A 25981-nucleotide genomic window follows, 5' to 3' on the forward strand; every position below is an offset into this window, starting at 1 on the left:
GCACAGACAAATGATTATGATGTGATACTAAGTTACAAATGTAGAATAAAAAAAATATGTGGGGCCAGGGTGTGATGGTGCACCCCTTTAATCCCAGCCCTTGGGAGGCAGAGGCACAGGTAGATCTGAGTTTTAGATCAACCTGGTCTACATAGTGAGTTCTAGGTTAGCCATAGCTACATAGTGAGAATCTATCTTGGAAAAAAAAAGTTTAGATTACATTGGATATCCTTTTTTGGAGCGGGGTGGGGGGCATGACTGTATGAAGATGCATGACTTTTTGTTTTGTTTTGAGACAGAGCTTTATTATCTTGCACAGGTTGGCCTTGAACTCCTGGGTTAAATTCATCCTTCTGCCTCAGCCTCCCAAATGGGACCATAGCCACACATCATGTCTGAATAAAAGCAAGCATTTCTGAAAATGAACTCACTTCTGAAGGCTTAATTTGTTTCCCTTTCTACTGAAAGGAACTGTATCAGAATCAAAGGAAAGTAGGACCACTGCTGAGTTATCCAGAAAATACAAGAAACTATCATCTCATGTAGTTTAACCTAGATAGGACTGGTCATAAACCTCATGCATGCAGAACATGCAGGTTGTGTGGCTGTTTGTCCCAATTTAATTTTAAAACTATGCCGGGTGTGGTGGCACACGCCTTTAGTTCCAGCATTCAGGAGGCAGAGGCAGATAGATCTTTGTGAGATTGAGGCCAGCATGGTCTACATAGTGAGTTCCAGGCCAGCTGGGCCTACAGGGAGACCCTGTCTCAAAAAAGACCAGAAAAACAAAACAAATAAACTATATAAACTGAACTTGTTATGGTGGACAATGTGTCAGGAGTGTCACAGAGGCACTTGTAGACAATCTAGATGGGAAGGACTTTTTCCCAATAGGCTTTTTCTCTAGGGAGTACTCTCAGACATGAAGGAAAACACACATTCAAACTGGTCTTTAAACCTAGCCTACTGTTAAATGGCAGCCCAGGGGACAAGCCAGGGATATATATTTATATTTACATAGGAATATTTCAAAACTAGGGTCCAAGTCTATGACTTAACAGCTTTTCTACGCTTACACAGTAACAATTATGGAGATCTTGGAGATGTTAAAAAAAAAATGCTGTCTCTCTCTGCTCTGTCCTCACAACGGTCTCCCAGTCTCCTTGTTTGGATGAGACTTAAGTATAAAGATAACGAACTATCCAATTTGATAAAGTTGTGTTATCCTGTTAATGAATTTCTGCCACACTCTAAATGCTTTTAAAAGACTGTTATTACTTTCACAGGATATGCATGTGCATATACAAACAGATTGCATTTGGACAGGTTTCTTCCTATACCCGTATCAAAAAGGACCTTAGTGAAATTTGTTGTATGTCTAACATCTGGGCAAATGAAATAGGGACTTCATTTCTCTTAGTTTAGTAAAAATTCATAGGAAGGTGTGACCTAACCTGTGGGACAATAAAGTCATGGAGTTAAAAAAAAAAATCAGGAAACTACAAAGAAAAAAATTTGACTAGGCTCATTCTTTTCCAAGATTTAAGATATTAAACTGTTTAAGTATCATTCAAAGCACTCTAAAAAATCATTTTGTATACTCTGGCAATAAAATTGGTTGCATGCTTTTTCTCCCCTACAAAATTGACCTGGAGCCATCAGATTTATAGGCATTTAATACAATTTTGTTAAATTTTCCAGTCAGTCGTGGAGGGTCTAGCATGTCCATAATCCTGGCACTTGGGAGGCAGAGACAAGAGTGCAGAAAGTGGGAACTGAGCCTGGTCTACACAGTGAGTTCCAGACCAGCCAGGGCTACATTGTGAGACCCTGTCTCAAAAACAAAACAGAGTAGAAAATTTCTAATTGTTAACGTTGGTGAGTGGTCCACTTTTTACTTAGCCCTATTTGTCTAAATAGCAGTCTTCTTTCTTGACACACAAACCTAGTTTCTTCTCTGGAACAGTCAAGTTCTCCAGAGTTATGTAAACCACTAGATTGCCTATCTAGTATTTCTTTTTTTGCAGAAAAATCATAATACAAGGCAATGTGTAGACAGAAATCTAATGGCTTATTCACAGACAAAATCGTGGAATCTTAAGTTTTTTTGGAGACAGGGTCTCGCTCTGTAGGCCAGACTGAATAGAAGTTATGGCTTCTGCCTCACCCCCAGGGGCGTGCGTCACCACTCCCTGGCTTCAAGCCCTTCCCAGTTCCTCTCTCAACCCAATATCCAGGGGAGAAATTCAAACTTTAAAACGCCCAAGCTAATGAACATGGGAAGAAAGGCAGGATCCTGATCTCTCCTTTTTCCAACAGAGCAAGTCCGTCTACTTTGATCTAATCTTCCTGCGAAACGGCAGACTCTAAACTGGCTCCCGCAGGGTCCAGGGAATTACACGTGTTCTTCCCACCCACCTCCCCCGCAGCCTCCAAGCCCCGCTCCTCCCCGCCCACCAGGCCCACAGCCAATCCCTCCGCGAGCAGTGCCCAGGCCCCGCCTCTCCGGGCAGGGCTAGCCGCCTTTGTTCTCCACGCATTCCTTCTCCGCCTGTGCGCTCCGAGCAAACCGAGTGGCAGCTGCTGATTGGTGGGTGCGGCGCAGCCAATCAGAAGGGGGCACCTCAGGCTAGGGCTCGGAGTTTTAAACGCCGGGCGGAGGGACGCGCGGACGCTCAGGGCTGAGGCCAAGGGGTGGAGTGGCGTGGGCGGGGCGTCGCGGCTCCGACGCGGATCCGCCGGGGGATTGGCTAGTTCTCGGCTTCCTCCGCCCCTGGCCAATCGCCGTGGCGAACTTCCTGGAGGGTGCTCCTGTGCTCTGGTGTCGCTCCGGAGATCTCCGAGTGATTTGCGGTGCTGGGAGGCCTGGCCCCGCACTCCCGGCTATGAGGCTCCGCAGATCCTGGCTGCTATTCCTGCTCCTGGCGCTGACGCAGGTGCTGGCGGCAGCGAGCGCGGGAGATGCGGAGGAAGGTGAGCGGGTGGGCGGGTCGGATTTGAGACCTTGCTGGGGCCTGGGAGGGTGCTTCGCTCATGCCCTGGCCGAGATAGGAACCCGCGCGGGGCGGACTTGCTGGAGTTTCAGGACGGGTACTAGGACTGGGCTCGCTTTGGAGACATGGCCAAGAGGCCGGACTCTCCTGATCTCCCACTGGAGACTAAGGACGTGGAGAGACGTGTAGAATGCCCGATTTGCAGCTAGCCTCTCTGCCCTCATTTGCTAATACTTGCTTTTCTGTACTGTTAAAACTTTCTGGAGAATACGCTCAGGGGGCGAAGGGAGGTCGGGGCGGGGGCAGCATTGTTTCCAAAACGTGTTTTAAGAGACTGTGCATAGGCAGTGGCTCGCAGAAGCAGTTGCAGACAACCAGGCATCCCACCGTTCCTTCCACAACCATTTTATTCAGCACCTATTTGCCAGTCACTGCACTGTTTTGAGAGTCAAGGCTGATGGGACGCACACCCACTGTGTGCATAGCTCCTAGGCATCATTCCTGCACTTTTTCTTCGAAATCGTCCAACTGTAAACTTGAGAACTTTGAAATTAGGAAGTACTGGGTAGAATTGCTGTTCCTAGAGATCAGAGCTGATCTTTACTTTCCTCTGCACCATATAGCTTCTGCCTACTGGGTTCCTTCTAATACAAATGAACCCCCTTTTCTCAGATTAGTGTGTAGGGGGAGTGTGAACTTTATACTCTTACCAGATTGAGTAACTTCCATTGATTCAGGAGTTTTTGCCCAAGTACAAAAGAGTAAAACCAGTGCTCAATTGAAGAGACACCTGCTGAAATGAATCAAGTATGTATATTGCCTACAAGTATACCTTGGCTTTTGATCATAATCACCTGGATGCCCATTTCTATAGCGACCCAGAATACACTGAAACAGGATTTGGGGAGAGGAGCAGACTGCATGTTAAGCAAAATTGTTTACTCTTTCACATGCAGAATAAACTTTGGGAGGGGTCTAGTGGACACTTTTGGAACATTGTAAAACAATTGGTTTTAATACACTGATCTGTTGGAGGGTGAGACATGGGAAAGAGGATTTCAAGGGCATTTTGGACCAGTCAGTAATATATCTTGGGGATCACTGGCCTCTGGTACAGTATAGCCCCTAGGAAACAGTTCTGGGTGAGTACAGGAATCACTGGGGTAGCAGGCCAAGGACAGTCCTCACTGGGTAGTTACTCCTGTTTCAGAGTTTGGCAGAGCTGGGGATGTGGCTCAGTGATAGGTCTCTTGCCAAGCATGTGCAGGGTCTTGGATTCCATTCTCAGCACTACAGAGGGAGAGGTGAGTACAAGTTCATTTGTGCCTGGCCCATATAAATGGTTGGTGATTAGATGGTTTCCTTTTTTTGTTCACTATTTAGTGTTTGATGTTGGCCTAATGATAATTTATCCAGCTGTTAGAGGCTCCTCTTTGGCAAGGAGTGAAGTGTGGTCAGCTGAAGAGGTAGTGGGGGCATCCTTGCAGTAGGTAGCTGCCTTTATGTGGCCTGGGCAAGTGTTGTCAGGTTTGTTAGCAGTGGTTGTGGACAGGAACTGCAACAACCTGGTTAGATCCTCACATTTCAGGAGTGATCTTACCTGAAGTGTGGGCTAAGCAATGTGAAGATGGAGGTGGAATGTTTCCTTTGCTTAGTCTCCTAGAAAGTCACCATGACTACTCTGCCACTTGAGTAGCATGAAGCCCAGGCATCAGCCAGTCGGTGCTTTCTGTGAAAGGTTGTGGTAGGCAGGGCTCTTGAAATACCTGCAGCATGGAGCTGGGTGAACATAGTATTAAATTCTGAGCCCTCCCAAATTCAAGAGGACCAGGCTATGTGGTGTAGACTGTTAGTCACAACTTGGAGTAAAGGAGTAAGCACAGGCCACCAGGCCTGGAAGAGCAGGGATTAGTTACCACCTGGCTTAGTTAACAGCATTGGTGACGTGTGTATTTTACTTTGTTATGATTCTTTCAGACAAATTTGTAGCCCAGGCACCATTTTCTGAGTACCACAAAGCACAGGTTCTTCTGTGTTGTTCTTTGCATTCTGGGAAGATTTGAATAGGGAAACGGGAAAACCATTGGAACCCTGGGTTGTTCTTCAGGTGAGGAAGCCCTTGTTCCTCTGGGAGTTGTTCAAGAGATACCATGTGGGCTATCCTGGTGCTGTCACACTCAACCAGGGACCTTGTAATCTCTGTACTCTGCCAGCCCTGCATCCCTCAGAGCCTGGCCCTCTGATGTTTCCCCATCCCTAATACTTGCTGATGGTGCCTAGAGGGAGGAAGCAATAGGCACAGGAGTTACAAGCCAGTTTAGTTTCTACCCTGAAAGTGGGCATTTTAGAACTGCTTTTCCTACCTCCAGAAAAAGGAATACAGGCCTAAGCTGGAGAGAACCAGAGTGCAGACCAGAAGAAGTAGAACGGTAGGGAAACAGTAAGATTGACTGGTAGAGAGGGGGTGAGGTTTTTATTACAGGTTGGTAAATTTCATGGATAATGATCAAAGCTGCCCCCATAGCCCTAGAGCTTCAGAACCATGAGAAAGCAGTGGGATATGTGTGTGGGTACAACACAGAGTTCCCTTGTCCCCTCAACTCTAGAGCCAACATTGGATTACTTTGTACAATCCACAGGTCTCAGGGGGTCCCAGGATCCAGGGAGCAGGTTTCAGGTCTTGCTTGAGTGCATCTATAGTTCCAGAAAGTATCCCGCAGTGTTGTTGGTTGAGTTCCTGAGACAGCTCCAGAAAAAAAAAAAAAGAATTGGGCCTTTGAAACATTCAGGCTTCGGGGTGAATGAACTTACCCTGCTGCTGCACATAGGTCTGTTTGCTGCTATGACTGTCAGTAGAGAAAACAACTCATAAGCACTGGGAGTCCATGCTCTTCTTGTATTTGTACATTAGCAAAAAGAAAAAAAAGAGCAAAACCTTAGTTAACAATAGAATAATACTCAGTTTCTTGCATGCTGGGAAGAAAAATTTGCTTCAAAGCAAAGGTGTGGGGTTTTTTTTTTTGGCATATTTTTAGTGATGTATGTTGGTTCTATAAATCTGTAAAATTGTCATCTCAAACCTCAAACTCTCTTTCTCCCTGGGTATTATCAGAGATGACTTTCTAAGAAAAACTTATTTTTCTTCTCAGAGTTTTCCTCAATGTTGAAAAAACCTGTGGTTAATTTTTATAACCTTGAAATAAAATGACACCTTTTTAGAAGTAGAATTTATATACATTCTAGAGTCTGGGTTTCCTGTTTATTTCAGGGGTGGGGCAGGTTATCCAGGCTTGAGTGGTTTATTAAGGTCCTGCCTGTGGGAAACAGAGGACAGGGACAAGGGGCCTTGAGTCCATTGGGATGCTAGTCCTCCCTTGTGTCCTGGGCATTTGAATGTTAAATTCTAGAAAGATAGTTTCGGAACATCTGTTGGCCATGAACATCTTTAACTGTGCAGGTATGGAGCAGAATCTGGGGTGAGGATATATAGTCCTTGTGACTTATCGTGAGAGCTTGGCCTTCTGGTAAAGTTTTAAAGGGTCAGTCACCAGTTTCCTAACCAGTATGAGTATTTTTTGGTCAGACGCTTCAGATGCAGAAAATCCCATTGAGGAGGAAGATGAGGAGGAGGAAGATGAAGAGGAAGATGACTTGGAAGTTAAGGAAGAAAATGGTGTTTTGGTCTTAAATGATGTAAACTTTGATAACTTTGTGGCTGACAAGGATACAGTGTTGCTGGAGTTCTATGCACCATGGTAAGAACCATTTTAATTCTTTTTTTTTTTAATATTTTATTTATTGTGTATGAGTATTATGCCTGCATGTAGGTAAGTGCACCCGTGTCATGCAGTGCCCTCAGAGGACAGAAGAGGCTGTTGGATCCCCTGGAACTGGAGTTACCAACAGTTGTTAGCTGCCATGTGGGTACTGGGATTTGAACCTGGGTCTTCTGCAAGAACAGTCAGTGTTCTTAACTGCTGAGCCATCTCTCCAGCCCACATTTTAATTCTTATAGCTGGACAACCTCCATACAGCATGCTCAACCTCTCAAGGTCACCCAGGCCCTAGGTGGAGGGCCTGACTATAAAAGCTGTCTCTCTTAGCCATCACTGTTTGTTTAAATTACAATTTAAATTTTATTTTGTATGTGTGCCATGGTGTACCTGTGGAGGTCAGAAGACAATTTACATTCTCTCCTACCACGTGAGTCCTGGAGATCAAACTTAGGTCATTAGGCTTGGTGGCAAGCACCTTTGCCTTCTGAGCCATCTTGCTGGCCCGAAGAGTGCCAACTCTTGATGTAGGAGTGCTGAGAGCTAGGGGCTCTCAGCTGCACTGGGCAGCTTTGAGTCAGCACTCACCATAGAGCGATAGTCTCGGTTTCTTAACGAATAGTCAGAAGCAGCCCCAGGTGTAGGCTGTTGACCTGTGGGATTCTGTTTTGTTCTTTGGTTTTATTTTTGTTCTCCCCCACACAGCTCTGGAGGAAACAAGTACCCTACTTCTTTTTTTGTTTCATCCTCCTACCTTGGATGTAGTACATGAGACCTCTTAGGTTGTCCCATCCATCCCTGTCATCCCCTTCCCCCTACCTCTCTTATGCTGTTTTGTGTTTCATAACCCTTTCCGTTCTTTTCTTCTTCCTGCCTCTCTGTTTCACTTCTGAGACAAAACAGGGTATTTTCATGTTATTTAGCCAGTGTATTCTAGAAAACATCTAAATGGTCCATTTAGCAGGTCTATGAGATTATATTATAATTTACAGATTCGCCATTTTATGCTTTTTTAGCTCTTAACACTCTAAAATTGAGGACCCTAAACAGCTTTTTATGTGGGTCATGTTTATCATGTGTATTTTCTATATTAGAAATTAAAACAACTTCCTGTGTAAAGAATCTTAACCTCACAGACCCTTAAAGGAGGTCACTGGATCAAACTTTGAGAGGCTTGCACATTAGCTTATCCCTCAGTTCCAGTCTCCCTGTCCCCAAAGATAGTAAAATACATAGATGCTTAAGTTCCTTTCATAAAATGGCATATGACCTGTATATATCTTCTCTTTAGATTCTTTGAATCATCTCTGGATTACTTACACGATCTAGTACAACATGTTATTTAGATAGTTGTGCTGCACTGTTTAGGGAATAACAATAAGAAAACTAATCATTGTTTATTACAGATGCTGTTTGTTGCATTGCTGGAGATCAAACTTAGGGTCTTGCATGATAAGCAAGCACTCTACCACTAAGTTACATCTTTTTTTTTTTAATATTTTATTTATTATTTTTTTTTTAATATTTTATTTATTATTTTTATTTTATGTGTATGAGTACATTGCCCAAATGTGAGTGTACCCATGTCTGTGCAATTCCGCGGAGGTCAGAAGAAAGCTTCGGATTCCCCTGGAACTGGAGTTAAGCACAGTTTGTAGCTGCCATGTGGGTGCTGGGAATTGTACCTGGGTCTTCTACAAGAGCAGTCAGCGCTCTTAACTGCTGAGCTATCTCTTTAGCCCCCTATGACCCTCTTTTAAAAATACTTTTGACTGGATGTGGTGGCACACACCCTTAATACCAGCACTTGAGAGACAGAAGCAGAGAGTTTGAGGCCAACGTAGTTAACATAGTTCCAGGCCGTCCATGGCTGCATAGAAAGACCTTGTCTCAAAAAACACCTTTTGGTCTGTCGTTGGCTGAATCTGTGAATATGGAACCTGTGGATATGGAGAGCCAAATGCAAATGGAAACAACCATTTAGGTTTAGTGTTAAGAGTATTTGCTGAAGGCAGAGCTGGAATTCATAGCTCCTGTGATTTTCCTTCTCCATTATATGTGGTATCACTTTTTTAGTGTGTTTACTTTTAGTCTCCATGAGTACAGATAATCCTTTTCTTCTCAAATTTCTTAGGTGTGGACATTGCAAGCAGTTTGCTCCAGAATATGAAAAAATTGCTAGCACCTTGAAGGATAATGATCCTCCCATCCCTGTCGCTAAGATTGATGCCACCTCAGCATCCATGTTGGCCAGCAGGTTTGATGTGAGTGGCTATCCCACCATCAAGATCCTGAAGAAGGGACAAGCTGTTGACTATGAGGGCTCCAGGACCCAGGAAGGTAAGCTCTAGGACCTGAACTGTTGGGGGATGTCAGGGCCCAGGACTCCCTTCCTTAGGGGAGTGGGTATTTGAGTAATTAAAAGAAATGGGAGGTGAATAGACCTGGGACTGGCTTCCTCCTGAGAGGCAGCTCTGTTGGAATGCTTGGAAGAACCAAGGTTGAGACCATACTCATCTTTGGTGGGAGGTTATCTTTAACCTTATGACACTCAAAATCTGGAGCAGGAACCTTAGGAGTACACTTGGCTGGGCATAGTGGTGCATACTTTTAAATGAAGCACACCGGAGGCAGAGGCAGGAGGAACTCGGAGTTCCAGGTTAGCCTGGTTTACATAGCAAATTCTAGGCCAGCTGGGGCTACAGGGAGACCCTGTGTTAAAAACAACAACAACAAAAAAAGAAATGACATCTGAAGCCATGGTTCTCAGTGTTATTTCAAGGCAATGGTTCTTTGGGTTTAGCAGGTGACCGGAGGGCTCACTCACTGAAACAGGTCCCAGCCAGACCTTCTGAGTCAGTTAAGTTTCAAGTTAGGCCCTGTAATTGAAATTTCTTAGAAAAGTGTCAGGGCTTACTGGTGCTGTGGAACAAAACCACATGCTCGGATACCAAGTCCAGAGAGTCTAAGCATCTGTTCTCTGGCATAGTGCATCCCTGTCTGGCTTTCGTTAGTTACTATTGCATTTTATTAAATAAATGGATAAATAAAATTGTTAACCTTTATGGACTGGAGAGAGAGTTCAGTTGGTAAGGTGCTTGTTTCACAACCATGAGGAACTGAGCTTGATGCCCAGAACCTATGTAAAAAGGCCAGGCCCAGTGGTACATGCTTGTAATTCCAGTGCTGGGGAGATAGAGACTGGCAGATCCTTTGGGCTTGCTGGCCAGCCAGCCTAGCATAATCAAAGGGTCTCTGGCCAGTCTCAAAAAATAAGGTGCATGGTACCTGAGGAACGCCACCCAAGGATGATACCTGCCTTCCACATATGCTTGCATACACATTTAAGACAATGATTCCTTTTAGTCAACGGTTTTTTTCAGCATTTATGTGCTACCACGTTTCTGTTCTCAGTATGCAGTACTGGAAAGAACATTAAATAGGGCTCAAATCTTTTTTTTGGGGGGGTGTCTTTTTGAGATAGGGTCTCCCTGTAGCCCCCAGCTGGCCTGGAACTTGCTATGTAGACCAGGCTGGCCTTGAGAACTCACCAGGATCTTCCTGCCTCTGCCTCCCTAGTGCTGGGATTAAAGGCATGTGCCTTTACCTGGTTTATGGTTGTGCTTTTAAACACTAACAAAAGCTGTCTTGGACCTCACTATGTAGACCAGGCTGGCCTTGAACTCACAGAGATCCACCTGCCTCTGCCTCCTGAGTGCTGGGATTAAAGGCGTGCGCCACCACGCCTGGCTGGCTTCAAATCTTTATAGCCATGAAATAGGCACATGACCTGGACAAGTCCTTTCCTCTTGCTGTATCTCAGGTTCTCATGTGGAATAAGGTCTGTTGTATGTGATCTCAGTGTTCCCGAGTTAAGTCTCTGCTTCTATGCTGTTATTTTTTTGAGGCAGTGTCTTTCTAACCCAGGCTGGCTTCGAACTTGAAGCAGTATTCCTGCCTCAGCCTTGGGAACAGCCTGACTTCATTTCTGCTATGGAAACATGGGTACTTCCATTGATGCACAGCGTGTTTGCTGACTAGGTAATGTTTATTTGCTTAATAACGTGAAGTGTTAGATTAAGGAATTGTTTTTACACCCTGACTCTGGGTGATTCAACTTCCTGCCAAGAAGGGGTTTGCTTTTGTAAGTTTCTTCTGTAGTCTTCAGAGACTTTGTATACCAAAAGAAAATTGTGTGTATATGTGTATGAGAGAGAATTTTTCTCATCTGCACAAATGTTAGACTATCTTACACACTGTTCTGCACCTTTATTTTTACTTACCGAATATATCTTAGTCATATCAGTACTCAGAAATTTAGTCTAAAGCCAGGTTGAAGATAGTGTGCTTTGTTTTAAAGTAAATAGGGAGCTGGGGAGCTGGCTCAGTGGATACAGTGCTTGCCACACAGGTGTGAGGTCTGGAGTTTGGATCCTCAGAACCCACATAATAGTCAGCCAGTGACAGCCACCTGTAATCCTAGCATTTGGGGTGTAGAGACGGGGAGCAAGGGGGTTAGCTAGATCTGGAATTGGTGTGTCCCAGTTCAGCAAGAGACAATTGCCTTAATAAATAAAATGGAAAGCAATTGAGGAAGATACACAAGATACACAATGTCACCTTGGGTCCTCCATGTGTATTTATGCATGCGCACATTCGAACACGTGTACATGACTACACACACCCACAAATGTAAAAAAGAAAGAAAATGTAAATAGGTACCTATTGTTAAGGTTCAGATTGCCCCGTCCCCTCACCAGCAGGGCCTCACGAGGACCTCGCAAGCAAGCCCCCTGAGAAAAGGGAGTTGATAAGCACCTTGGTCTTCAAAGTCAAGAGAAGCAGACTCTTCTAAAAGGTAGCTTGCTTTTCCTTTGATCTCTGAAGACAAGATAAACAAATTCCACCTTTTTTTTTTTTTTGAGACAGGGTCTCCCTTAGCCCCAACTGTCCTGGAGTCACTATGTGGACCAGGCTGGCCTTGAACTCACAGGGATCCACCTGCCTCTGAGGCCTCCTGAGTGCTGGGATTAAAGGCGTGAGCCACCACGCCCAGCCAACAAATTCTGCCTTTTAACCAGAGACTTCAGGAGCAACTTCAGCACAGCAGTTTTTCCCTTATCTTAAAAGGACAAAAACAAACACTTCCTGACCCAGATCCTGGATGACACATGGAAGGGAGCAGGTTTTAACAGTGTTGCTCTCCTGCTTTCCCCTGCCTAACTTGTAAAAAAAATATATCTACCCACCTTCTGCACCCCCTAGAAGTCTCCCCCTTTAAAAGACCCCAGCTCATGACCCGGGCAGGCATTTTTCCTGCCCGGAAGGGAATCTGTCCAATGTGTTCCTTTGCTAATAAACTCTATTCTGCTGGAGTTTTATCTATGTCCTGGTGCTTTCTCCTGATCAACCGGATACATCCATCGCCTACTTTACCTATCACCTATGTTTGGAGATCTGTACCTAGAATTAAGACTGTGAGCTTTCTGGCCCATTTTGGAAACTTTCAAATAGCATGTACCAGATTAGGCTCCTCAGCCCCTTAGCAATCCCCTTGGCGTGTGTTTTACTACATGGGCCTCCCCTGGTGAACTGGGTCATGTTCTGTGGTATGGGTATGGGTGTGGGCAGGAGCAGGCAGTCATGTAGTGAGTGCTGTGAAGGTGCACCTCATACTTCCTTCAATTTAGACACTGTACATCAGTTCTCTGTGGCCTTTGATAGTATCTGTAGAGAAAAAGAAAGTTTGCAGCTCCTGGTCCTAAGAACCACTTGGCAAATTTCTTTTTTTTTTTTGTGCTGGAGAGCAAACCCAGGACCACATGCGTGCATGGTAGGCAAACATTCTTCTTTGATTGACTCCGCTTCTGAGAAATGAAGTCACAAATAGGCATTTGTTTTACTTATATGTTAATTAAAATTTTTTATTACTTTTTTGTGTATGTGTGTTTACATGTGTATGTGCGCATGCTTGTGCTTACTTGTGTCACTGCACATGTGTGGAAGTCAGAGGACAACTTGCAAGAGTTGGTGCTCTCTGCCATGTGGGTCCTGGGGATTGAACTCAGGTTTTCAGGATTGGTGGCAAGTGCCTTTACTTGCTGAGCCATCTTGCCAGCCCATAAACAGGCATTTATTTAAAAAGCCTTTCCAAGTGATTTCTGCTGAAGCTTAAGCAGTAGGAGCTACTGCTTTTTATTTACATTTTTCTAGATTTTTGCACTCATTTAATGATGCATGTAATATACTGGTGCTAGCTGTTCATGGTTAAATACATACACAGTCTGTACATGTTATAGGAGTGTTCCAAGACAGATTAGTGGACATACTTGATGAAACCCAGTGGGAGATGACTGCTCAGGGTTTTCCTGAGCTGGTATAGTCTGGAGATACAGAAAGTCATTAAAGCAGGTAGTGTGCCATCATGAGAAGCTGCAGTCATGTGGGTGACAATGAAAGTGCGCAGGCAAGCATTAGAAATAAGACCTTCTGACTTGACTGTGTCCCGAGTTCTGAGGTGGTTCTGTTAAAGATGCTGTGTAAGTTCAGGAAGTTATGTTTCCTACTAGTGTCCTTGCAGATCCTGCCACTCTGTGCTAATTCTCCACCTGTTTGTAGTGAGGTAAACTACCTATTAGCATGGGTCTCCATATGTTCATGTTTCTTATGTTGCCTTTTTTTTCAGAAATTGTTGCCAAAGTCAGAGAAATCTCCCAGCCCAACTGGACTCCTCCACCAGAAGCCACAATTTCCTTGACCAAAGATAACTTTGACGAAGTTGTGAATGATGCAGACATCATTCTGGTGGAGTTCTATGCCCCATGGTAAGTTCACAGTTGGTTTTGTGATACTAAGATACCGATTTGGGGGGCTGGAAAGATGGCTGAGTGGTTAAGAGCATTGGCTGCTCTTGTCCAGTACCTAGGTTTGGTTCCCAGCACTCACATCATGGCTAACAACAGTCTGTAACTCCAATTCCAGGGACTAACACCCTCTTCTGGCCTCTGAAGACATTGCATGACATGGGTGCACTTATATTCAGACAAAGACTCATACACATAAAATAGAAAGATACTGATTTTTCAGAACCCTGCTAGGCCTAGATGGAGGGTTATAGACCAGCCAGTGTAGGTAGACGCAGGCCAAAGTTGAGGCACTAAGTCTTCTGGAAGTGAGGTGGTTATAGGGGACCATCATGGGGGTGCTTGTGGAAGGAAGGAAATTCTCATTTCCTTGGGGAAAAATGGGCTCAAAGGAAAGAAGATACCAGGAAAGTGGGAGTATGTGCAAGTATTTGGTCTGTGGGGTTCCCAAGTGCTTTGGAGCCAAAGTTGGTGCTCTTATGGAGGGATGTGACCAATTGCATGGGTAACCTGGAGGTGGGGCAGTCAAAGTGGACAGAGTAAATTGGTTTTGTTTTTCTTTTATTTTTAAAATAGTACATATATGGTGTATACATGTGCAGGTGCATGTGTCAGTGTGTATGGAGGTAAGATGAAGTTTTTGTGGAATAGGTGCTCTGATTCCACCTTTTATTTGGGTTCTGAGAATTGAATTCAAGTCATTAAGCTTATGTGAAAAGCACTTTTACCCACTGAACCATACTGCCAGCCCCTGTGTTTTGAGTTTCCAGAGACAGTGGTGCTTTGTAGCCCAAGAGGGCCTGCAACTTGCACGAGTTCTTCAACCCTAGCCTTCTGAGTGCTGGGAATTCAGGCAGGCTACCACACCTGGCTTTGAACGGAGCAAATTAGAGAAAAGACTTTGGTTGGTTTGTTTTTTAGACAGGGTCTCCCTATAGCCTCAGCTGGCATGAAACTTAATATGTAGACTAGGCTGACCTTGATCTCACAGAAATCTGCCTGCCTCTGCATCCCTGAATGATGGGATTAAAGGTGTCCACCACCATGCCCAGCAAAAAAAGACCTTTTTTTTTTTTTAGAAAAAAACAATTACATGTATGAGTGTTTGGCCTGTATGTACAGAAGTACACTTCTATCATGAAATGTCTCCAGAGGCCAGAAGAGGACATTGGATCCCCTGGAACTAGATTTACTGACTGATGTTAGCCACCATGTGGGTGGCTTACTTAACTGCTGAGCCATATCTACAGCTCCAAGAGAAGACTTTTAAAGAGAAATGAATGTAGCTCTGGAAGCCCTTGGACTCCCCAGGAAATGACCTGTGGCACCATTTGTCTTGGCGAACTCATCTCTCAGCTAGTGGTTCTGATTTTTGAGTAGGCTTGGTAATTGTCAGGCTGGACCATGTGGACTAGAATAGAGACCAAATTGAAAATCAGGAATGTGAGTGTCCGACTAACAAGAATTCCCTCAAGTGGCTGCATTCTATGGGTGAACTCCCAGAGTGTCAGCAGAGAAAAGAAGCCCTTGGGCCTAGAATCAGCAGGTAGAGTCTGACTGCAGAGTCATGTGTGATACATAATAAAGGGTTAGGACACCCTGGTTCCTTGTGAGTCCAAATGAGGCTTTCTGGATTCTGCAGCATAAACCACTACACCTGTTCATTGTTGGGTGTACAGATGAAGCGACAAGACAAATGGTGGCGGAAAGGAAAATGAATTGGGGAAGAAGAAAGGAAACTACCTAGTGTATTGGGGGAGGAGCTGAACCTGTGGCATGTTCATAACTCTTCTTCAGTGCTGGAGAGATGCCAGCCTTGTATTGCTATAAAAAAAGGACTTGGCATTGTGGGTGGGACATGACATTGCACTAGTGAGTTACTTAACACATTTTAGTTTATGACCGTTCAGGAGCTGTGTGGCAGACCCTGTACCTTGAATACTCATTAAGCACATATAGTGCTGGTGCATCCAGCTAGTGTTACCTAAGAGGAGCACTGTCCTTATACTTACAGATAGTTTGCAGGTTGCAGGATGCACCCTTTAGTTCATTTGACAAGATGGTGTTTTATCTTAACTAAGGGACTGAGAGTCTGAAGTGAATGAGCCAGACAGGAGTTATGAGGTATTGTGATATAGACCATATATTGTGTTTATGTTTTGTTTGGGGTTGCGTGGCTGCTAAAGGTTAAACCTTGTGTGTCAAGTCTGCTAGGCATATTCTTTGCCACTGAACTCCCTTGGCCCTTAGACAGGATGTGTTTTAACCATATTAGTCTTCATTGTGAGTACTTCTGGCTCTTGCTCATCTCCTGCCCTGGCTGGTTTCTAGGTAAGACGCTGTCATACTTTGTTTTCTCTGAGCCTTTGTACACGTCATCCTACTCTGCCTGCACTACCCAGTTCACCTGTCACCTTGTCTGCACTTGATCTTAGATAAAAAGCCAAAGAGCATTAGCTGTCACCTTGTCAGCAAAACTATCCCTGACTTGTGTCCTTCATGGCCTTTAGCCCCCAACCAAGAAAGAGCCTCTCCTCTATTAGGAAGTTGGCTTGGCTTTTCTCACATTTTACCTTGTGACACAGTTTTTGGTGGTCCTGTCTTCACACACACACACACACACACACACACACACACACACAGAGGCCCCCAGCATGTCAATGCCATGGCAGGAAGCTCCTGTCATAGGACTGTTGGCATGTCCCAGGGAGCCTGTCTTGTCACTCTTACCTGGGGCGTGGGGGGCGGGGAGACGCATGCACGCTTGCTTCCAACATGTAAATGCCATGGCAGGAAGCTCCTGTTATAGACTGTTGGTGTGTCCAGGGCAGGATGGTTGGGGTCTGTCTTGTCACTCCTACCTAGGAGACACTCCAAGGTTTTGTGGGAGTAACCACATTGTTTCAGACATGAGGTTGATAAATGAGTCCACACTGGGGCAGGCCCCTGACAGAATTGGCTTCCTTTTGGCAGGTGTGGACACTGCAAGAAACTCGCTCCTGAGTATGAGAAGGCTGCCAAGGAGCTCAGCAAACGTTCTCCACCAATTCCTTTGGCCAAAGTTGATGCCACCGCAGAGACAGACCTGGCTAAGAGGTTTGATGTCTCTGGCTACCCCACTTTGAAAATTTTCCGCAAAGGAAGGCCTTTTGACTACAATGGCCCACGAGAGAAATATGGTATGGCTGCTTCCTTCCTCATGCTGTGTGGGAGGGGGAGCTGTCCTTATACAACTGGGAACTAGAGCATGTGGTCAGCTACAAGAGCCTTCCTCAGGCATGTGCTCTGTTCCTAGGAATTGTGGACTACATGATTGAGCAATCTGGGCCTCCCTCAAAGGAGATTCTGACCCTGAAGCAGGTCCAGGAGTTCCTGAAAGATGGAGATGATGTCATCATCATTGGTGTGTTTCAGGGAGACAGTGATCCAGCCTACCAGCAGTATCAGGATGCTGGTAAGTACTGACCCCTGGACTGAACAAAATAGGTGCGCCCTGCCACACTCCTGAGGCTGCTGGGAAGTATGCTGTTTTCATAAGACCAGCTTAATGGTAGGGTGTGTGCCCAGTATACTTGACGTCCTGGATTGAAACTGCAGTACCACCAAAAGAGTAAATATTTCTGCATAAAACTGGAGCATCAGTATAACTAACAGCTTGATGGAAAAACCAAGGTAGCATCTGTAGGAATAGGCTTTCCAGGCTGGGGCTGGAAGCCAGGTCCTGGTGGCCAGCATTGCTTATGGATTGCATAATCACATAGTAAATGTGTAAGATGAGTTGTGCCATACCACCCCACCCCACCTTCTTAGGGCACAATCACATTATTTTAAGTTTTGTCTTCCTCCTTTCCTGAGTTCCTCCACAAGAGAGAACAGCTTTGACCATGGAGTAATGACTCTGACCTGGGCCTGGGTTCAAGTCCTGGCTCTTGCCATTTACTAACACTGGCCACAGAAAGCTTTAGGCTTTCCTCTTTCTTACTGTGAAAGGTTGTCATGGTAATTGAGATGATGTTGATGAAATGCTTAGCAAGGAGACTGTTAATTGCACAGCGCACATACTAATCTTGATAATCTGAGAAGTGGATTGTGAACAGCTGTCAGCACTCATGTTCTGCCAAAGTAAGGCAGGCAACAGTAGTCTCATTAAGATGCCCTTTGTCAGGCGAGGTGTGGAAGCTCATGACAGTAATCTCAGTATTCAGGAGACTGCACAGGAGGAGTGCCAAGAGTTCTGAGCCAACCTGGGCTACATATTGTCTTCTAGGCCAGCCTAGGTTATGGAGTAACATTCTGCTCAAAAAAATAAGAATTAGTGGCTAGAGAGATAGCTCAGCAGTTAAGAACACCGCTCCACCAGTAGACCTAGGTTTGGTTCTCAGCACCCACGTGACACCTAACAACTGTGCACAACTCCAGTTCCAGGGCATCTGATGCCCTCTTCTGGTCCCCATGGGTATTGCACAACATGGTGCACTTACATACATGCAGGCAAAACACTTATACACATAAAATAAAGTCTTTAAAAAAAATTTAAATTAAGCTGGGCATAGTGGTGCACACTTTTAATCCCAGTACTCTGGAGGCAGAGGTAGGCAGATTTCTGTGAGTTCAAGGCCAGCCTGGTCTACATAGTGGGTCCAGGTTAGCTTGGGTTAAAGATCAAAAAAAAAAAAAGAAAAAAGTAAAAGAACCCATTGTTTGAGGGTATAACTCAGTTGGTAGAGTGCTGGTGGCCCATCTCTGTAATCCCAATACCAGGAAGTAGAGGCAGGAAGATTAGGTGTTCTACATAGGAAATTGCAAAGCCAGTTAGGGATACATGAGACCCTGTGTCAAAAGTGTGAGGTAGCCAGGTATGGTGGTACATGTCTTTAATCCCAACAGAGGCAGGTCAATTCTGAGTTCCTGGCCAGTCTGGCCTACATAGCAAGTTTCAGATCTGTCAGGGCCATGTAATGAGACCCAATCTCAAAAGAGAGAGGTGGGAAGAAGGAGGGAAGGAGGGCAGGAAAGGGAAAAGAACTGAATCCATTGTCTACACAATGGCTCCTGCCTGGAGAATGGAATTACTAAACACGCTTTCAATATACTATTGAATGTACTTGCCACTGTGGGCTGATTTCTCTGTAGCATAATAACAATTGTGCATATATCCAATGCAGATCTGTATTTTATTAAAATTTAAGAGTAGAGCTCAGTTTGATTAACTTTGTCATCTGTTCTTGACTAAGAAACTTGCCCAGGGAAAGCCCAGCCTAGGAAGAACTATAGCTGAAGGCAGAATCGCTGCATGCAGGGCTCTAGCCCATACTCAAGATGGGAGGTTGGAACCCCTGTGAAGGGCACTGGATGTGAAACCTTAGTGTAAGGCCATAGGAGCATGTGGTGCTGGCATATCCTCTGTGAGGTACTGTCATTATTTCTGACAAATTCCAAGATGCTGGACTTAGATATTGCAAGTATTGTGGGTTTTAAAAACAAGCTCCTCCATGTGGTTAAGCTTTAGACATTGTCCATTCAGAATTTACAGTGGCAATCACCTGTCTTCATGGTGCTTGCGTTGGCCAAGGTGGGTAACAAACCTCAGTTATTTAATTGATTTAATATATTGTTCTGTATTGTCAGCTAACAACCTGAGAGAAGATTACAAATTCCACCATACTTTTAGCACTGAAATAGCTAAGTTCTTGAAAGTTTCCCTGGGGACGTTGGTGGTAATACAGCCTGAGAAATTCCGGTCCAAGTATGAGCCCAAGAGCAATGTGATGGACATTCAGGTGAGTGATGGCTCTTCAGGAATGTGATGCATCCTGTGCTGTGCCAGCCCCTGGGTACTCCATAGCAGGATCTGGATTTTGAAATACAGAGTTTTCACTCTGTCTGCAGGGTGTGGCGTGCCTTTTCCAGCCCTCTCTTCCCACCCCACTGGTAATCTTCACAACTCAGGACCGGAGCATTTGGACCAGCTTTACCCAAAAGGGGTTGGGGTGGATCACCAGGCCCCAGGCCTTAGCCAAACTTAACCTCCTTTTGCCAGTACAGTTGTGCTCTCTTTACACCTCTGGCAGGCAAGATTCATCTCATGGTGGGTTTGGCATGGTTGTAGCCAGGATGTGCTGCTGGGACTGAGCTGAGCCTCATCTGCTGGCAGGTGGCTCAGGCTCCAAAGCCCTTCTGGTTCCTAGGTGGAGTTACTGGATGTAGCGTGTGGAGTTACTGGATGTAGCATGTGGGTTTGGCTTGTTTCCACTGTTGGTTATCAACCCCTCAGCTTCATTTAACTAAAGTGAGTGGAACGCTGAATTCTAGGAGGAGTTCCTAGCCCAGGGGGAGCCTGGGTCCAGTTCAGTGTTTCATGTGCTTTGGTGGATACACCTCAGATTTGGAAGGAATCCAGATGTGAACTTTAAGCTTTGTTTGCAGAGATTGGTGTGCAAAGAGTATATTCTTGGCACTAGGGTCTCACAGCATTTGGAGGCAGAGCTGAGATGGAAAGGGTGTGCTTCCTGGGTGGTGCTGGTCCCATTGTGTTGAGGCTCTTTCTATTTGAGCTGCGGGCTCTTATGAGAACTGGAGGAGGAGAACTGGAGGGGTCAGCACCAAGGGAGGAGTCATAGACATATCCCCAGAGAGACCACGGTGCCCCGTCTTTCTGGCTGTCACTACTCCCCTAGTTTCTTCTCATGGTCTGCATACTTGCCCCATTGATTCTCTGCCATGCAGGACTCAGTACCTTCTCCCTGAATTTAGGGTGCTGCCAACAGTCCTCTTTGATTTTTATTGCTTTCATCCCCACAGACCGTGTGTCCAAAGAGGAATTCCTGTGGGGGCTGTAGACCTTTACGGTCAGGCACAGCTCTTATAGATGTTTGTGTCAAGGAATGGTCTGTAGCATTATTTTTTTGTTGTTTGTTTGAGATTTTGAAGCCAAGTTTATCATAAAAGAAAAGGTTTTAATACATATTTAAGTATAGGTGTTGAGAGGTATAAAAGCAGTATAGTAGTATGCACCCAAGGGTGGGTGTGGGCTTGTTGATAGTCACCTTGTTCAGTACATTCTTGAAGGGATCGCTAGCTCCAGAAAGGTTGCAGGTCACAATCTGATCTGGTCTGTGGAGTCCATCGCTGCTCCTCTGCTCTTGAATTTGCTTTCTTGAGTGAAGCTCACTGCAGCACAGTGGTGATACCATTAAAGGCTGCCTTAGCGCAGCCTCCAGGGCATTCTTCGCCTACTTTTTCTAGTACATTCAGCATGCCCAGTGACATCAGAACAGATCTCTTGATACCTTACACTGCCTCTACTCCGTCTACCCTGTGGGCCTTCTGGTCCCTTCCCACCTGGCAAGGCCTCTGTGACTCAGTGCCATGTCAGCCACCTCCCTGCCTGTTCCATCTAGACAAGAACTCTGGACTCACAGGGTTCATTCTTCACCTCGTAGCTCATGCCTGTTTCTTCAGCTATAAAGTATAAAGGGATGGCAGTACCCACCCATGGTGGTTATGATGGTGATGTCTCTGAAGGGCCTGACTCAAGTCCTCACAGAGTGTGAGCTCCTAGGGATCCTCAGTCTCAAGACAGCTACCTGACCTCTGTGTCCCCTTAGTAACTGCCTCTCTGACAATGCCCTAGGTGCTGTGTAAATATTAGTTGAGTTCACGACACTGAAACATCTCATCTGTAAAACCTTTTGAGCCAGCCTTAAGGGGCTATGCTGTTGAGCCTGTTAAAGAGCAGGCACCTGGACCTGGCTGTGCTGAGCCCTCAGAGCACAGAACCTCCAGAGAAGAGAGATGGTTTCAGTGCTTGAACAACCCAACTCTGTAGCTTTATCAGGTTCCATATTGTATTTGAAGCTACACTACTGTAGCACAGTCTGAAGATTAAAGGTTATTCAGGGCAGACTGCAAAGCGTTACCTGACCACTTAGCAGCCTGGGCTTCACCTTACCTTGTCACCTAAGATGTTCCTCACAGGCTCTTGTGAAGATTAGTTGGCTGAAGATATGCCCAGTTCAGTCCATGTGTCGCTGCTGAGAGCCTTGAGCTGTTTCTGCCTCAGCTTATGTGCTCAGGCCAAAGGAAGAGGTCTTCCCTGCCTGAGAAGCCTGTTAATGTTGCATGGGGAGTTACTGGGATGTTCTTGGATGGGGGTGAGTGTTTGAACAACTTCACTGCCCCTCCTCCCATCCTGAACCCCTCTAAAGCAAACATCTGTGCTCATTAACAGCGACTCTGAAGGCATATTAGAGTCTTTTTTGTTGGGCTTATTCTCACCTGCTCCCTCTTTGAAACAGGGTTCCACAGAAGCATCAGCCATTAAGGACTATGTGATGAAGCATGCCTTGCCGTTGGTGGGCCATCGCAAGTCCTCCAATGACGCCAAGCGGTACACCAAGCGTCCCCTGGTGGTTGTGTACTACAGTGTGGACTTCAGCTTTGATTACAGAGCTGGTGAGAGACCTCAAGACCTTTCTGGAGTGGGAACATTTAGAGATCTTGCCCTGCGACCCTTACAGTTGGTGGTATGAGCATATTTTACTTATGGCTTCAGGATTATTTTCAGTTCTGAGCCCTTTTTTCTTCCCTTTTTAGCAAGAGGGGAGCATAGCCAAGCCTAGTGCCCTCCTAGAGATGAGGCTGCAGATCTGGGACTGAACCAACTTCTGGCTCCAGGCAGTACTGTGTTACCAGGAGACAGCTGTGCTTGGGTTTAGCTGGCTTCCACCCTCAGGCCACCTGCTCACACAGTGTGGCTCTGCCAGAAACCCTTTTCTTTCTGGGGCTTGTACCTTGCCAGAGAACATAACTACCAGAATCATAAGTCTCCCCTCAGTCTAGGGTGGGACAGTTGCTCTGCTCAGCACTTAGTCTACAACCTTTGTCTGTCTCAGCTACTCAGTTCTGGCGTAACAAAGTCCTGGAGGTGGCTAAGGACTTCCCTGAGTACACCTTTGCCATTGCTGATGAAGAAGACTATGCCACAGAGGTGAAGGACCTGGGACTCAGTGAGAGTGGAGAGGATGTCAATGCAGCCATCCTGGATGAGAGCGGAAAGAAGTTTGCCATGGAGCCAGAGGAGTTTGATTCTGATACTCTCCGGGAGTTTGTCATGGCTTTCAAAAAGGGTGAGTTGGAGAAGCTGGGTATGAAGACAGAGGTAGTCAGATCTCAGATCGAGGCCAGCCTCGTCTATATAGCAAGTTCCAGGCTAACTGGAGCTCCAGGGAGACCCTGTCTCAAGCAAACAAAAACAAAAATAAATGAGTTGGTCTCCCAGAGTCTCCCTTTGAATAGAATACAGAACCTGAGTAAATCACAGGAACCTCTGGCATTCAGCAGCATACGAGAGGCTCAGCAAGGGGCTGTAGGTATGGCTTACTGGGTAAGAGCACCTGCTGTGAAGGCTAGAGGAACTCAGTTCAGATCCCCAATACCTTTGTAAAAACTGGGTTGGTCATGCATGCCTGTAACCTCAGTATTGGGGCCTTGAGATGGGCAGATCCTGGGAGCTTCTTAGCTATCCAGCCTAGATAAAACAAGTTTCAGGTTCAGTAAGAGACTGTCTTAAAGAAGATGGGAGCTGGGTGTGGTGGTGGTATGCGCCTTTAATCCCAGCACTTGAGAGGCAGAGGCAGATGGATCTCTGGGTTCAAGGCTAGCCAAGTCTACATAGTGAGTTCAGGCCAGCTGGGGCATCAGGGAGACCCTGTCTCAAAAAAGACCAAAAAAAAAAAAAGCGGAAGAAGATAGAGGAAGACACCTGACCTCCTCTGCATGTGCCACATACAATAAGAGACTAAGGAACTCCTGGCAGTTTGCTTCCCCTCCCATGTCCACTCCAGTTCACTCTCTAACTTCCTTGTCTAATGAAGGGCCAGGTATGGCCCCAAACTATAAGGCACCAAGACAGCCTAATGATATTTTGAAACATTTAGGAGGTTTTGTTATCCCTTTCTGGCAAGTCTTCCATAATTTACTTTGAAAGCAAAAGCCAGATTGAGGCTTATTCAGTATGGTCAGCCTCAAGAAACTGCAGTTTGTGGTTAGATGGGGATTCTGGAGGGCCTCTGCAGATCCACCCCAGACAGGGCAAGGTCTGGGTACCACTGGCCTCTGTGGCTCCAGAACTTGACTTGGAGCCTCTTTGTCAGGCCCTTGTCATGTATCTGACCCTTAGTTTTTGCTCCTGTACTTGTTACTTTTGCTTTTGAGATCAGGTCTCACTATATCCCAGATTGTGATATAGTGATTCTGATACAGTGATTGTGATAACATGTGATTCTTCTGCCTCAACCAGCCTCTTCAATACTGGGGTTAGAGGTATGTGCTACTGTGCCTGTTTCCTTTCTTCTTGTTTGTTTTTAGAAAACAGGCGAGTATGTTGTTCTAGCTTGCCTTCAGTTACCATGACAAAACACTGACCAATACCAACTTGGGAAGGAAAGGGTTTATTTTATCTTAACATCTCCTGAATCACAGTTCATCACTGAGGGAGCCCAAGGTAGGAACTCGGGGCAGGAACCTGGAGGCAGGAGCTGGAGCACAGGCCATGGAGGAACGCTGCTCACTGCCTTGCTCCCCTGGCCCCTGCTCAGCCTGCTTTCTTATACAATACAGAACAACCTGTGGGGGTGGCACCAACACAGTGGACTGGGCCCTCCCACATCACTCAGAAAATCAAGAAAATACCCCACAGACATGACCACAGGCCAGTCCATTGAGGCAATTCCCCAATTGAGGCTGTATCTGCTCAGGTGTGTCAAATTGACAACTAAAGCTATCCATGGGTCTTGGAAACTTTTAAAAGCTCTTTGAACTTAAAACTAAGCTTCATGGGGCTGGAGAGATGGCTCAGTGGTTAAGAACACTGGCCGTTCTTGCAGAAGACCCGGGTTCAAATACCAGCACCCACATGGCAGCTAACAACTGTCCATAACTCCAGTTCCAGGGGATCCAATAGCCTCTTCTGTCCTCCATGGGCATTGCACGACACAGTTGCACTTAACCTACGTGCAGGCAATACATGCATACACATAAAATAAAAATAAAATATGAAAAAAAAAAAAAACCAAAAACTAAGCTTCATGTTTGAGGAATACCAGGTATGAGATTCTAAACAGAAAATCTTTATTCATTTTGACTCAGCAAAGCACCTAGTTACCACTCCAGCCATGTGGTAGCACACCACAGCCCTTGCTCTATGTCAGGTGCTCAGTTTTGGTGTAACAAAGTAGGTTTCGTCCCCACGTGGCTTTCAGGCTCTCAGTGCCAGTGCACACAGTAACTCTTCTGCCTTCTGCATTGGGCAGCATCTGTTAGAATGGCCTTTGCAGGGACTAGGAGGTTAGACGATTCAAGTTGATCATAGCGATGTCCATTGTTGGGGAAGGTTTGGGAGGCTAAGACTCCATCTGACAGTGTGGCTCGCTGCTTCTGATTGCTGGTTTTTCCAGTTGCCTCGCTGCCTAGTCCAGGTAGAGCACCTGGGTTCAGGGCCTTTAAGCACTGACACCTTCTCCCCCTTTTGCATTCCTTGGCAGGAAAACTGAAGCCAGTCATCAAATCACAGCCAGTGCCCAAGAACAACAAGGGGCCAGTCAAGGTGGTGGTGGGAAAGACCTTTGATGACATCGTGATGGACCCCAAAAAGGATGTTCTCATCGAGTTCTATGCTCCATGGTGCGGGCACTGCAAGCAGCTGGAACCAGTTTACACTAACCTAGGCAAGAAATACAAGGGCCAGAAGAACCTGGTCATCGCCAAGATGGATGCCACTGCCAATGACATCACCAGTGACCGCTACAAGGTGGAGGGCTTCCCCACCATTTATTTTGCCCCCAGTGGGGACAAAAAGAACCCAATTAAGTTTGAGGGTGGAGACAGAGATCTGGAGCACTTGAGCAAGTTTATAGATGAGCATGCCACCAAGTGGAGCAGGACCAAGGAAGAGCTTTAAGGCCTGCAGGTCTGCGGAAGGTGGAGGGACCAGACACTGTAGTGGCCAGCACTGGCCACCAAGCAAGCAAGCCATCAGTGGCAGTATCTTGACTTAAAATTTTTTTTTTTAATACTTTGGTATTCGTCTCATGCTCTGAATAACAGAATAGCCATGAATGACTCAATAGTTTAGACCAGATTTTTATGGAGGATACATCTATTTTTATCATTTTTGGGTCTGATTTTTTTTTTTAATCCTTTTACTTTAATATTTCCTCAAAGCAGATAAGCTGAATCTTATGTGTGAGAATTTTTCTTTTTTAATTTAAAGTTTAAAAAGTCTTTGTCGAATCTTGTTGTTTGCCTTTTATTTTCCCATTGTCCAAAGAAACGTTAAAAAATATGTAAATGT

General features: G+C 45.5%; 1 protein-coding gene across 1 annotated transcript; it reads left to right on the top strand.

Moving 5' to 3' along the window:
- Nucleotides 1-2699: 2699 nt before the first annotated feature.
- Pdia4 (protein disulfide isomerase family A member 4) lies at nt 2700-25981 on the top strand. Its single transcript, XM_008833816.3, has 10 exons — nt 2700-2973; nt 6577-6748; nt 8901-9106; nt 13452-13590; nt 16603-16808; nt 16925-17083; nt 19258-19409; nt 21927-22083; nt 22524-22757; nt 25173-25981. The coding sequence occupies exons 1-10, from the start codon at nt 2886-2888 to the stop codon at nt 25586-25588; spliced, it is 1929 nt and encodes a 642-aa protein (XP_008832038.1). The 5' UTR covers nt 2700-2885; the 3' UTR covers nt 25589-25981.

Source organism: Nannospalax galili, unplaced genomic scaffold, assembly GCF_000622305.1.
Source record: "Nannospalax galili isolate Female #2095 unplaced genomic scaffold, S.galili_v1.0 scaffold1217, whole genome shotgun sequence".
Lineage (NCBI taxonomy): Eukaryota > Metazoa > Chordata > Mammalia > Rodentia > Spalacidae > Nannospalax > Nannospalax galili.

What these genes read in the sequence shown, in the direction of transcription:
- Pdia4 (XM_008833816.3), top strand. Translation starts at nt 2,886, where the DNA reads ATGAGGCTCCGCAGATCCTGGCTGCTATTCCTGCTCCTGGCGCTGACG. An exon ending in CTGGAGTTCTATGCACCATG is followed by an intron (nt 6,749 to 8,900) that starts GTAAGAACCATT and finishes CAAATTTCTTAG; the next exon opens with GTGTGGACATTGCAAGCAGT. An exon ending in TGTCATGGCTTTCAAAAAGG is followed by an intron (nt 22,758 to 25,172) that starts GTGAGTTGGAGA and finishes ATTCCTTGGCAG; the next exon opens with GAAAACTGAAGCCAGTCATC.